This window comes from Dromaius novaehollandiae, chromosome W (assembly GCF_036370855.1).
Source record: "Dromaius novaehollandiae isolate bDroNov1 chromosome W, bDroNov1.hap1, whole genome shotgun sequence".
NCBI lineage: Eukaryota > Metazoa > Chordata > Aves > Casuariiformes > Dromaiidae > Dromaius > Dromaius novaehollandiae.
Genome location: NC_088130.1, coordinates 24816959 through 24830758, shown reverse-complemented (window position 1 = coordinate 24830758; position 13800 = coordinate 24816959). Strand labels below are relative to the sequence as shown.

Genomic DNA, 13800 nt, shown 5'->3' with positions numbered 1-13800 from the left:
TTTACTTGTTTGTGATAGCTGACCTCGTAGCTGCTTCAGTGCTTGAGCCTTGGCAATGGTGTCGTCAGTGCTGTCGATGTTTTGAGTTTGTTGTTTCCATTCTCCCCGCTTGCCATCTGCATAAAGAACCGCCTTGTTTTCTGAAGTTGGATGTGTCGGTGGACACATCCTGGTAACCTATTTCAGGTCTTCTCTCAGTAGTAGCAGGCGTATTTCCAGTAAGAAATGAAACTACCTTATGGCTTTTGGAGCTTGTTTCTTCATCCCACTTTGAATTTTTGTTCAAAAGGAGATTAACCTGGCAAAGGGAATCTTTCAGTGGGATGGCATTCTTTGGTAAATGGATATAATGGCTCTTTTCAGAAACAGATACTGATGTTTGCACTAGAGCTCTCAGTTGTTTGCGAGAATAATCCAGTAACATGCAATAGCGGAGATTAGTTTTCTATTTCTGAAGGCAGACCAATGTTAATTTAGTGGAAGTTGGTATGAGTTAACGTCTGGAAAGCAGGTGCCTGAAAATGTTGTGTACATCCTGTCTACTCATCTTCATTATGGACAAAGTTGCATTGGAATCCTCCATTTCGGGGCTGAAGACAGGCTAATCCCAATATTTAAATGTAATATATGGAGGCTCTTTGCTAAGCTGCACAGGCATTTGGGAAAGCAACCTTCTTTGACTATTTTGACTACTGCTTTTGAAAAATGATTTGGATGAACTATTTATGTTGGCAGGTAAAGAGGAATAGGGAGAAAAATGCTTCCGAGGTAGATTATCACAGAGGCCCTAAAAAGGAAAGATGCAAGGATAGGGTATACAATATTTTTTTGCCCTGGTATTTCACTCACTGTGAAGAATGTGGAGTTGATTTTTAATCGTTTGTGTACACTGTATCTTGACTAAATACTGTTGTGTGTTACATTCCTCTGTGTTCAGTTAGTCCCTAGCAGAGGAAAGGGCTAAATTCACATATAGTGGCAGACATGTAACAGAGTATGAGATGCTCCAAAGCCAACTCCTTTGAAGCGTAATGCTGATCACCCTGCTTTGGGCTGTTTGAGTTTATTTCTGACTGAAGAGTGAAGATCTTGGGTTAGATGGAAGGTGTTTCACTACATGTAGTCTTTGACAGCTGTTCAGCTGTTCTCAGAAATAGGTGTTTGTACTGAAGGCAGGCTTAGTTCTGTCATTAATGCCTTGTGTCAAAGCTTGGAGGAATAGGACGTGGTATCTTCCTCCTGCCTACAGCTCTGCTCGCACGTGACCCTCAGCCCTGTTGGGCATGCACAGAAGTGTCTGGACTTGGTATTAGCTGGGCCATTAAGCATTCACCAAAAGTTATAAGCTTCTCAAAGGGATGTTTGAAGAGGCCGATCACTGTTCCCTGTCAGCACAAAGGATGCTGCGCTTCAGTCTAGCGGTGCCAGAGGCTTGTTGGTAACTGAAGAAGCAAGTGGTAGAAGCTGGAGGGGGCTGGGTTATTAAAGGTTATGTGCTGTCTCATTGTATATTTCGTTAATGTGCTCTTTGACACCATTTGACATTTTTGTTTGTAAACCTTCAATATCTGTGCTTTGAAGGCTCTTACAGCACCTGGAAGTTTTCCAGCAGGCAATTACAAATGGAAACAAAGTAACACAGACTTCAAACTTCTAGAAAAACTGGGTCTTGTGTCTAGTTTCCTGCAAAACGGAGTTTCTTGCAGCTAACTGGGTGCTGTATGGAGCACTTTGGTTTTAGTCAGGAGTTATGTTTTGCTTTGTAAAGTGAGAGGATTCTTTGTAGACTGTCCAGATTAAACAGTAAAGGATTTTGTGACAAAACGGAAGAGTCCCTACATTTCATCAAACTTTGAATTCATCAATATCATATAAATATTTTTTTGTCGCCAGATTTTTTGTAGTATTCAATTTTTTTGTCCCAGTGAATTATTTCTATTAGAAAATGAATCTCTTCCATTAGAAAGAAAAGCTCATGGATGTTCTACCACTGGAATACTTCTGATAAGAGACATTAAGATGATTCAGTGCACAATAAATAGAGCAGGCTAATTTTCTTCTGTGAAAATGTAGGCATTAGAATATGTTAGGATCTTTCTTCTGTAAAAGATCAACATCTTTTGCCTTAAGTTTGGCTCTGTGGATGTTAATCAAGTTAGGTGACCACAGTAACAACCAGTTTTTAAAAGGATGACATCTGTGCAACAGTTGTGTTCTGCAGGATTAATGAAGAAAAAATATCAAGAGCAAGTCAGCTCTTGTAGCTTCTTGGTTTGGTTACAAATTAGATTTCCATAAGTCGGTGTTCCACTGGCAAGGGAGAGGCTTTTTCGCTTACAAAGCCAAGTTAGTTATTTTTCAGGAAATGACAGAGAAGTTCCTATGGGAATTTATGAACCATGTGTTTGGAAGAGATTGGTTTAAAGTGAGCTGAAAAAATCAGAAGAGTACTTACACTTATATGTCAGCTACTCTCTCATTCAGCAACAGTGACAGTTCCATAGAAAACCTTCCCAGAGCTTCCTATTTGGTAGGATTTACTGTCTCACCAGGTTCCAGTGCACATGGTTTTACTCTCTGTTCCTCTAATCCCTAAGGCATGTGACGTACATGTCTCAAAGGCCGTCTCCAGAAAGGAGTCCCAGAGTCCTGTGCATGTCTTTTGTATGTAATTCCTACCAATAACCATCTGTTTTATGGGTGGAGAAGGCTCATACTGCAAAAGAGCACAGGATAGGGTATATCCGTAGTTGTTTTGTGGTATCTGTGGGGAAGACAAACATATTAAAAGGTGCTTGCTGTGAAGAGGCTACCATTTGGTTTAGGTAGGATACAGTAACCCAGGTGAGTGTTAGTGAGAAGGCAGATTTTTCAGTAAATAAATGATGGAAAGCTAAATAAAGTTAATAAGGAGAAATTTGAAGGCAGAACAGCATTTGCAAGAACAACATATGCTTGTGAATATTCTTAAGTGCAGAATTTTGTTCAGTAATGACAGTCCATGGTAGATTGTAATAACATGAAATTTAACAGAGCAATTCAGTGAAACAACATAGTTGTCTTCTCAGTAGATTTGAGGGTAACAGTAGCAAATTTATTTCCTATATTGTAAAAATGAGTAAGGCTGTTTCTTCAGGCCTAGTAATGTCAATTAACTGCTTCATTTAGTCTGGAACTATCTGGATACATGCTTAAAATCCTTGAATTAATGGTGTATTTTCCTGTGGTGACCTTTCTCTTTCATGGACTCTGGACAAAGCAATATCATAATTGCATAATGTCAAGTCTTGATTTCCGTAGTTAATAAAACTAGGTACTATTTTCTTGTGATCTAACTTAATGAAGTAGATGGTAATTGGGACTAAGTGGAATGATCTGATTTCAGATCACAGTAGCTACTGGAGTGTTTGGGTGAGGGAGAGGGGCAGTGTGTAAATCCAGCCCAGCTTTTGGGCTGACTTTAGGTAAGACAGAGTATGCAGAAGCATAACAGATCTGAGTGTCTTTGGAGCCCTTGTTTGTTAGGGAAATGCTGATGTTGCATAGAGCTGCACTGTCAGAAATCCTGGCACTGGCACAGGGAGCAGCTGCCTGGGCCCTTTGCAGAGGATGAAGTCAGAATAAGTTTATTTGTTTTTATTTTGGGGATTGCATGGTTCAGTTTTACCAAGGCTGCTGTGAAGTTTGAGTCAGCTCTGAATGCCGCCCTCATCCTGGCTGCTACTCTGGAGAGACTTCTGAAGTATGGAGCATGGCCATGACGTGTTTAAACCCCTGAGATACCAAGTTGTTGCTGAACCTACTTGCAGCTGTGTGCTAGAGCAGGCATTCAGGTATTCCTCCTGACTGAGGACCCTCATTTTCCCCTGCATCGGTAGGATGAAAACAGGTTTGAAGTCACCTTTTGATCTTTACCATATGCTATGGTCTTGTTCTAGTCATAGCACAACTGAGACAGAAAATGTGCCGTTGTCTGAACAATAATGAAACACTAAACGTGTGGAAATCCTATTAGTGTTTCACAGACCGGAGCTGTCATTTCATTTGTTCTGGAATTCCTTTGATATGGCTATGACAAAGGTTTAAGGTTGAGTTTCTTGACACTTGAATGCATTAGCTATTTCTCAGTCAAAAGTCTGTCAAGTACACTGAAGCATCTAAAGGGATGTATTTATTTCTGTAAGTAATATATTAAATAGTATTGGTAAGCTTGGTCTTAAGAGAGAAAAGCATATTGACAGAATTCTGTGGGTTTTTCTTTCCTGGTGAATATTAGACAAATGTGTCTGTTTTCTGTAAGCTTCTCGTTTTCTGCTTCTGGTTTTTGTATCTCCTCATTCTAAACAAGACTGCTACAAATCTTTCTCTCAACTGTAAGTTTCCAGAAACTTATATACTTTGTAATTAATTTTCCCTATATAATTATGCACAATCTGATAGTATTAATTTACCATTAATTATAAGCTGTGTAGTTTATGGAATTTCCGTGAGTGAATATAAAAGTATCATCTGTGTATTTCTCATGTAATAGAAAATTGGGCTGAAAAGTAATTCCCTTTTCTATTTAGTCTCCCTCCTTGTCCTGGCCATGTTTGTCATTCTTTTCTGTTTTTGATTAAACTGACAAAATTACTAGAACTGCATATTTGTACATCAGATTAGCTGATAATAAGATGTCTATCTGTATTAAGTCAAAGCATTTAACATTTGTAGGACCTGAAGGAAGGTAGTAAGATTGTGATTCTACACAGTTCTTTATATGTATTTAAATATCTGTGGGCATATAGGGAAGCATGAATGGTTGTTGTTTGTCTTATTTGTTCCTATTTTCTTCCACTTAGGTTTTCTGTCTTGGAAATTCACCACGATGCATACCAATTATTTGTTTGTATTTAATACATTTTAGTTATTATGTAGTACCATTCAAGCAAAAAAAAGAGAAATACAAGACCAGATGTTATTCCCCTTGAAAAAAGTGAAAAAGGGCAATTCACTTAGAGGTTTGATAACAATCAAAAATCAATAAATACAGGAAATTTGCAAAATTAAGCATATTCACTGCCAATAAGATATGAAAGGAATGATTTCCAGTATCTATATGTGTTCAATTTCATTGGAATAAAATGGAAGGGAAGAAAAGCAAGAATAGGGTTTCTTTCTAAAAAATAAATAATAAAATTATATATGTATACACACACATATACACACACACGGAAAGTTTTTGAAATATCTCATTAAAAAACACCTTAGGAGCTCTTCTTAAAGAGTTTTCTTCACAGTTTTAATGACTATGACTTTGGAGTGAGAGTTTGCAATTTTGATAGAAAAAAGATCAGCATTATTCAAACTGATTACCGATGCAAAGATATTTGTCTCATACCTCATTTATGTGGGTTAAACTCTGTTAGAAGAATGCTTTAAATCGCTAGTGATCTTCTGGCGCTGTGCAACCGTCATTGATAAGTGTTGTTTTAGTAACCAAGAAAGGTGAGTCAGGGTTTTAGAATACTTGTAAAGAGAGCTTTCCAATTGACGTATTCATATCTGTGATACTTTCTGTCCTGGTGAAGATGAAGTGCAAATCTTTCAGTGAGGCATAATTTCTGGTATTTCGGCAACTGTGGGAAAAGTGTTTTACTTGTCCTATTCAGTGATTAATTGTTGCATTTTTCATTTAACTAACCGTCACTTATAGAAAGCCATACCTCTTTTCAGAGTTATCTGTTTGCAGAACACGAACATTTTTACAAGGAAAGTAATTTCCTTGCAGTGTTACTTTTTTTCCATAGTTCTTCCTTCTTTATTTTGGCACTTTCACCAGTTTCCTTGCATTGTTTTTCTGTCAGGGTCTGCAGTTGCTCAGTCAAATTTGTGTGAGATTTGTGCATAGCTATTTTTAATCCACAGAGAGATCCCACTTCTCTTGTATGCAAGGGTATCTTTCTGTCTTTCCCACACAGCCGTGTTCTTGTGGTGAAACGGTGACGCAGAAACTCACTTCTGTGCCTTGAGGTTGCTCTTGTGAATGGTAATCTGGTAAACTTTGAGTCTGTGCTGTCTAAATGAAGCCATTAACAGTATGAAGCTCATAAGCACAATATGGGCTATTTCACTTAGCTCTGTTTCTGCTTTATAAGTTACTCTGTAAATCAGTTAAGTATTTGGAAGCATTTTAATTGAAAGCATTGAGAGGTTGTCCAGTTAATACATTTATCACAATTACTTTAAATTTCAGAAATACAGGTGCCACAGTGCATAGATTAGAAACTTGGAAAAAGTGGTTTCTATCTTTACTTCATGTGCAGTAGACCTGTTGTCTGGCTTTGCAAATGCTAAGACTGCTGCCGAAGCAGAAGCCCTGCACTCTGGGCTGTAGGAGGCAATGTCAAAGCCAGGATATCAATACAACCAGTTGATGATATGGGGGCGCAATCTAAGCGGTATCAGTGCGTATGGAAAGCTGAGAGTCTGTGTTCTCCTGTCTTCTGTGGAAATGACCACCAGATACATTCTTTAGTTTATTGGACCTGTCTCCTTGCTACCAAACGTTGTGTAAACAGGTATTAAAACTTTGCTGAGATTAAAAAGGAGTTTGAATAAATGGACACATTTTGGTGTCGTCAAGCCATTTGTGTAATTCATAAGCAAATGCTGAAACACAGAATAAAATAGATATCTGCTTTGAAACATAAGTCAACAGGGAGACTTGTATTTCCTTTTGTCCGCTATTCCAACCCTTCTCCGTTATAAAGTGAGGCTGACTGACTTCGGAGGGAAAGACATGTCTCTGAAGTTGCACATGTACGGCTAAAACCAGAACGGGACTGTGTAAGGCAAGCTGTAGCTCCCGAGGGAGCCCCTGCGGCTGAGGCGGGAGCCTCGTGGCCTGCCCCGAGCCACGGGGCCAACCCTGTGCCTGCCAGAAGCGCCAAACGAACAGCGGTGCTGAGGCCCCTGCCCGACTCGGGTAACGGGGGTGTATGAGTTGCCAGTAATTGCTGGATATTTAATATCAAGTTAATTCAAAACCATCACAGCACCTTAACAAGGGTGACTCCAGGTCACTGCCAACTTAACTAGCTTCGTATTCTGCTATCCAGCCTTCCCACCATTTTGTCTGTGAGGCTCCTTCGATGCTACGTATTTCCTATGCCATGGAAAGCATTTTGTTCCTCGCAGAACACTTTGAAAAAATATTACTTTCATACAGCGTGTGGAATATAAGATGTGTATAGTGTTTTCACCTCATATAATTAGAATGTTAAGTCTCAACTCAAGAAATAAGTCTATATTGATTTTTTCCCCCCTTCCCTCCCCCCTTGCATGTGATCCTATTTACAGCTCTGAAACTACAAAATATTCCTAAAGGTGTCTTGGAACTTTCGCAAGTGTAACTAATTTCTGGAGAGAAATTGTTTAATAGCCAATAGCTGTTCTCCCAAAATAGTCTAAATAGATTAGGAGGGGAAAAAATCAATACACCCAAATAAGGTGATCTGCTCCCAGTGATTAGGACAGAGAAATAGTCCTTTTCAAAGAAGCAGAATGTAGCACAAGTTATTTTGATGGATTACAAAGATCCAAACTAATTTCGGTAGTGTAAACACTGGTGCAAGATGACTGTGGTCCCATCCATACCACATTTGAACAAAAGTAGACATGTTTCAGTCTGGATTAAATAAAATGCTGTCTGTTTCTAATATGGTTTGGCTAGCCAGTAAGAACCATAGCATTTTTGACCTGTGTTTAAAAGCAGGTTCTAGTGGACAATCAAAAGCGTTTATTCAAATGATTTCTGTATGTTTGCTCTGATCAATGCTAGCTGGACATATTGTGACAGAAACCCTTTTTTTCTGCATTCAGGCATAAACACCATTTGCAAATTTATTTAAAGGACTTTTGATATGGCCTAAGACTCGGGTCTTGATGTAATCATCTGTCCTGAGCGTGGCTCCTCACTGTCCTGGAAATAATTATTTCCAGCATTTGCTGAGCAAACCAGAAAACAAAGAACTCCTGGATAGACCAGGCATCTTTCTTATATGGCTTTTCTGCTGCTCTTGTCTTCATTTAATAGACTATGTTTTCCCGAGTACTTCAAAATATTTCTCATCGCTTGCCCTCAGCACTGACCCTGCGACCTGAGAATCAAGCAAATGTCATGTTAGTGACTACTAATTAGTGAATCCGGCAAGCTGCTTCTCCTGCCCTTTCAACCTTCCCCAGCAGCAGCTAAAGCTGTCACATGTATCATACAAAGAAAACAAGCCTTTGCCATGGTGTGTTTTTTTTTCTTTTCTTTTCCCCTCCCCTCCCAGAAAGTAAATGGTAGTACAAGCTTGACTTAGACCACAGAGGAATATGCAGGTTAGGAAGAAGTTAACCTACAATGCAAAGTTTGCATTTATTTCTTTTTTTTTTTTTTCCTCTGTACAAAACATACTGCTTTGTTTATCAGGGACTTACTGAACGTGTGCATTTGTTGGCATGCAGTGTTGTAGGAGGCAAAAAGAATGAATACTTATTTCTTTTCTCTCTTGTCTTTTTGTTCGTACCATCTTTTTTTCCCCCACTTCCAATCATATTAGGTATTCTTGAAAGGGAATATTTTAATTTTTTAGATCTTAATATACAATAAACAGTCCAAACTTAACTGCCTTTTTGTATGTTTGCTGAACAAACTTGTTAGTAGGATTTAGCCATAGTACTCATTAATTATTATTGTGCTTCTATGCCTCTTGAGTCGTCATGGTTTTTTGGGACCAACTACTGTAATTAAAGGAGTAAGATGCAGTATAGTCACAAGCATGTCACAGAATTGTTTGCGCAAATAAGGTTAATCTTATTTTTATTATTTGCAATTTTATAGGTCTTTAAGATAGAGGTGCTAATGAGTGGAAGAAAACATTTTGTTGAGAAGAGGTATAGTGAATTCCATGCTCTTCATAAAAAGGTAATTGTCTCTTTCTTTAGTAGATGTAGCTTCGTTTTTCCTTAGTTGATACCTTTCCTCTCACTTGAAATTGTTACTATCTTAAATATGTCTTGTGATAGATGTCTTCCCAAAAGAGCTGACAACTTTGTTTCTTCTGTATTTCCTTGAAGGAGTGGAGGACTTCTCAGAGGTTTCTTACTGTCCTTTTCTTTTTGTTTATTGTTTATACACTGTATTCCTAAAATGTTCTGCCTGTGGTATTTTTTTTCTTGTAAAATCATGAAATAAGGCACATTCCTATAGTGAATAAATATGGTTTTGGTTTTTATCTAATTAGGCAAATAGTTTGTTAGTTCTTAAAATGTGTGTTGCTAACCTGCTAACTGTTGCTAACTTGTATACACCCGGAAGCTGGAAATGAAAAAGACCAAGCAGACTTTCTTATTCCACTGCTCTTTATAGAATGAATGTGATATAAAATAGCTGCTGAGTTTATCTACAGACTTGTCTTATTAAAGGAAACTAACTCCTGACTGCCTTCAAAATTGGGTAGCCACTAACTATTCTTTAAATTATTTTGATCCATGTTAAAGTATCATTTTTCCCCTCCAGGCTGCACTGGATGTTGCTTTTACAGCTGTGTACCTGTAGCGCAAGTTTTACATCTATTCTGCCTTATAGGGGGCCTAGTAATGTGAATGAGACTTCTGAAAAAGCAGCAGCTTACCGAATGTGGGGCAAGGATGAAAAGCGTGTGGGCAGTCCTCCGTGCCTAGGACCTGGGTCACAGGACATTTGTGTGCACACTCAGCTGTTTTCGCTGGTGCCGCTTGCCTTTGCTATGAAAAAGCTGTGTCCGCAAAAGGCAGCGAGAGATGCGGGGAAGAGCCCCAGGACACAGCACCTGATGTCGCAGTGTTGCAAAAGCTCACCCACGGCAGCAAGGTTGCTGGTGGCCTTGAGTCATTCAGGGGGGTGGCTTTATCCAGGTAGCAGAGAAGGTGGGTGTTGCCATCTTGTATGGGAGCATGGATAAATGTAAATGTGGGGCAGCAAAAGGCAACTCCTGTTGACTCAACTGTGCGTTGGCCCTTGGAAGTTCAAAGAGCAAGAATATATTTTGCTTTATGGCACAGTAATTGGTACGTGCATGTATTTCTCAACTTTTTGCACCTAGCCCCCATTGTGATGTTAGCTGCCTCATTTTAATATACATTTTCTTGTTTGTTGTTTTAATTCAGATATCTCTCAGGTATTTTTTCCCTGTTGTGTTCATATTGAATACAATACCTGATGAGCAATAGTGTCAGAATCAGAAATACCACTGCCCAGTTACCCACGACCCAGTCCTGCAGCACATTACATACATGTTTTACTTTATGTATGAGAACAGTCCTGTACTTGAAAGTAAAGCAGGTGAGTAGAGATTACTGGAGCAAATAAGCTAGGAAACACTAAGAGGGGAGAATCAGGGTTTATATCACTAGAACACACCTACACAAGTATACTGTGTCCTCTAGTTGTCTAATTTCTCTGTAATTTTTGAAATTGCACAATTTAGTTCCTGTCTATCTCTCGTTTTATGCTTTACTTGGACGTTTCCCTCACTGCTCCACATAAATGTTGTGAGTGACTGCGGTCCTACTCTAAGCTTCGTCTCCTTGCAATTCATCTCCTTCATTCCTGTGCAATAGCTCCTTTCTTTAAAGATTTCTCCTTAGAACAACAGGAAAACCATAAATGATGGCCTTTTTCTCTCTCCTCAGAAATAGTAGCAAAATAAACAAACCTGAAAAATGGGAATTCTGACAGGAAGTTCTTTGCAGCACTGTTCAATTGGTTACATCTTACTCCTCATCTGCTTGTTATCTGTTTGAAATACTCTACAGGCTTGGCTGGCTTTTTCTTGCTTGTTTTCTGTACAGTTGCAAAGCACCCAGCATATTTTGGTACAACATACTTATTGCTTAAGTCTTATTTTTAGTTGTAGTAAATTTTTCAGTAAACAAAGTGGTTGAACAGCTCCTGTTCTGAGACTGTTTTTTTGTTTCCAGAGTTGCAAAAATACTGCAGAAGGTCTCCTATAGTAATACGCCAGGCAGTTTCACCTTTGTTTTTTCTCTTTTTGTTTTCTGTTAGAAGAAGTGGAAAATCTCAAAGCTCTATTAAGAAAGTATATTTGTCTTTTCTACAATGGCATAATGTGTATTCAAACAGTTTTTACTGAAGAATAGTTTGAATTTGTATCTCACTCGTGCACAGTTTACATCATATGGCACAATCTACACTGGTCTCTATATACCAAATGTGCTTTCAGCATCCCAGCAGAGCATTTTATTGTCTGTTCCTATTTTCCACTTTAATTTACAGTACAAGTTTCACTGTAAAGAGCTGTGAGTACATGGCATTTGGGAAGGTATCTTTAAACTTACTTGCGTATTCAAGGTGTACTTAGTATTGGAGATGTCTCACAGTGAGTAGTAGAAGTAAAGCCTTTGTTGGGAACAAAAGTGGTAGAAAAATGGAATAGAGGCTATAGGAGAGGTGGTTCCATTTGCCTGATAAGAACATACTACACTGGCATTGTATGCAGGAAGGACTCCATTATTCATATAAGATAAGAGATTATTCATTCATCAGAATACCAATTAATGGTTTGATACACTTTTTTTTTTTAACAAAGCAGTTTCCAGAAACAAGGCTTGCTTTGTCTCCTTTCTGTGTTCACCTTTTCCTACATTCCAGTTAAGTAGAAAAGTTAAATCCTACTTCCTCTGCGATCTGGCTATAGTGAAAAAGGTTTAAAATCTTTTCAAGCCTGGTATGATACATTGGGAGTACCAGTTACTGCTTTGATAGAAAGCATCCGCTGCCATTAGCTTTCGTTCTATAGTTTGCATAGGCCGTTACTTTTGGCCTGGTTATGAATGGCAAGGTAGGCTTTTCAGTCTCTTCACCTTTCACGTTACAATACTGTTTTCAAATCTGTACAAAATTTTTGTTATTTTTGCTCAAACAGATCTTTAGAAAGAGTAAAACCCTTTCTGTCTGTAAAATGTAGCTGAAAATACAACTGTGTATTTATATTTATTCCTTATTTTCTTTTATATATTTTTTCCATTTAAAATACTGGTAGTTCTCTTTTAGTACCAGAATGTTAGAAGGTGACAGTGTTATGACAACTGCAGTGGAATCTGCAAAAATATTGTTTTACATCTTTGTTTGCAGGTTATTTATAATTTTAAAACAATTACTATATACTCTAAATTGTGTTGACTTTTCACACTTGGACAAATAGTTCTTTAATTGACAATTTGAGCCATCTTTTAAGCTTGAGAAAAATAGAGAGAGACAACAGTATTTCAGTTAGGCATTAGGTCAGTGTTACAGACGGGGAGGTATTACAGACAATAATTGTCCTCAGATAAATAAGTATTTCATGAGTAGTGGACAGGTCTGGAGCAATATGACTAACATAAGCATATTATGCAAATCTCCTTAGGTATTATAGTAATCATTATTATTTTATAATGTATTATTGGATTATTATAAGCTTAAGAAAGTGTGCTTATCACTTTGTACATCTGTATAGTATGGACATTATACCTATGCACAGTACGTATGCCTGCACATTTTAGCCCTTGTTTATTGGATGCTTTATATCACAGGGTCACAGAGCAAAAAAGGACTGTTGATCATCAGCTGAAGTGTCAGCCACAGAGTATTTATCTTGTAAGCAGCTAAGCTGTGGTGGAAGCCTGTATTGTTTTGGATTTGTCTCTCCTCATCTGAAGCAATTTGTTACTCATCTGCAAGCGCTGTCATGGTTTGCAACAGCTATGATTGTAGCTTCTTCAACATTCCTGATAAATTTAGAGTTTTAGAGGAAATAATGGGTTTTTATACTTCAACTTTCAGATCAGTCAGTAAAAGCACACATTTGGGGTATTTTTTTCATTTCATGTTTAATTGTAATGTAGCGCACTTAAGAAATAAGGAAGTTGAAAAACGTTTCCAGAGCAATTGAGGTTTCCTTGTTGGAGCTTCGTTACTTGTGATTGTAGAGACGTTGATATGTTGGCACTGCTTTTTCCCATAGTGACATCTCAGCAAGCTCAAAGATGAAATGTAAATTCTCAGTCTCCCATGGGTATGCATGTCAAAGTCAATTTTCAGTTTCTTTTCTTGCATTCCTTGCCTCGTGTTTACTCAGAGGCAATATCCAACAGAAAGACTGTCTAATGTCACCTTCTATTAAAATGCAATGGAGTCAGTTCCAGTTATTGTTTTTGCCCTTTAGTTTTGAGGAAGATGTTAATTTTTATTGGTTTCGAAAATATTTCTCTCTAGAAAGAGGATTTTTAGTGTTGTCAGAATATATGTTTGTGTGTGTTTACAGGGACACATGTATGCACATACACACACATTTCCTGATATATCTGTAAAAGCTTTCCCCGTGGGAATTTTTAGAGGAACAGTTGTGGAGCTCTTAGAAATATATTCAGTAGCAATCTTGCTATTGGTCTGTATAAACTATTCAACATAAATGTCAATTTATTGCTGCAGCTTGGGAGGGAGGGTTATTTTGCTCTCTTGGTTGCTAGCTCTGCAGAAGACCGGTTAGCTCTCTGCGCTATACTTCTCCCAGCTGTTCATAAATGCTGAAACATGGAGTAAGAAATTATTGCAGTGGTGCTTTGTCACTGTCCTTATCAAGGTAATGTGCCAGCACTTCACAGTGACATTGCAAGGCATGATCCCAGGTTAATAAATGGGGAACCGAAGCACAAGACAGGCTGATGCTACATCTCCAGGGCGTTCATGGCTGAGCTGGGCATTGAATCCCCCTCTCTCGTATGTTCTGG

General features: G+C 38.3%; 1 protein-coding gene across 3 annotated transcripts in view; it reads left to right on the top strand.

The window, feature by feature from the left end:
- Positions 1 to 13800, top strand: part of LOC135323441 (sorting nexin-24) — an 87273-nt gene that overhangs the window by 34919 nt on the left and 38554 nt on the right. For 2 of the 3 annotated variants that reach the window (XR_010385475.1, XM_064499650.1), the window contains exon 2: positions 8870 to 8953. The exons of the other annotated variant lie outside the window; for it this stretch is intronic. Coding sequence is in view for 1 of the 2 variants with exons in the window: in XM_064499650.1 (XP_064355720.1) it covers positions 8870 to 8953 (84 nt within the window). In the remaining variant the exon portion in view is untranslated. The remainder of the gene's footprint in view (positions 1 to 8869; positions 8954 to 13800) is intronic. 3 annotated transcript variants of the gene reach the window in all.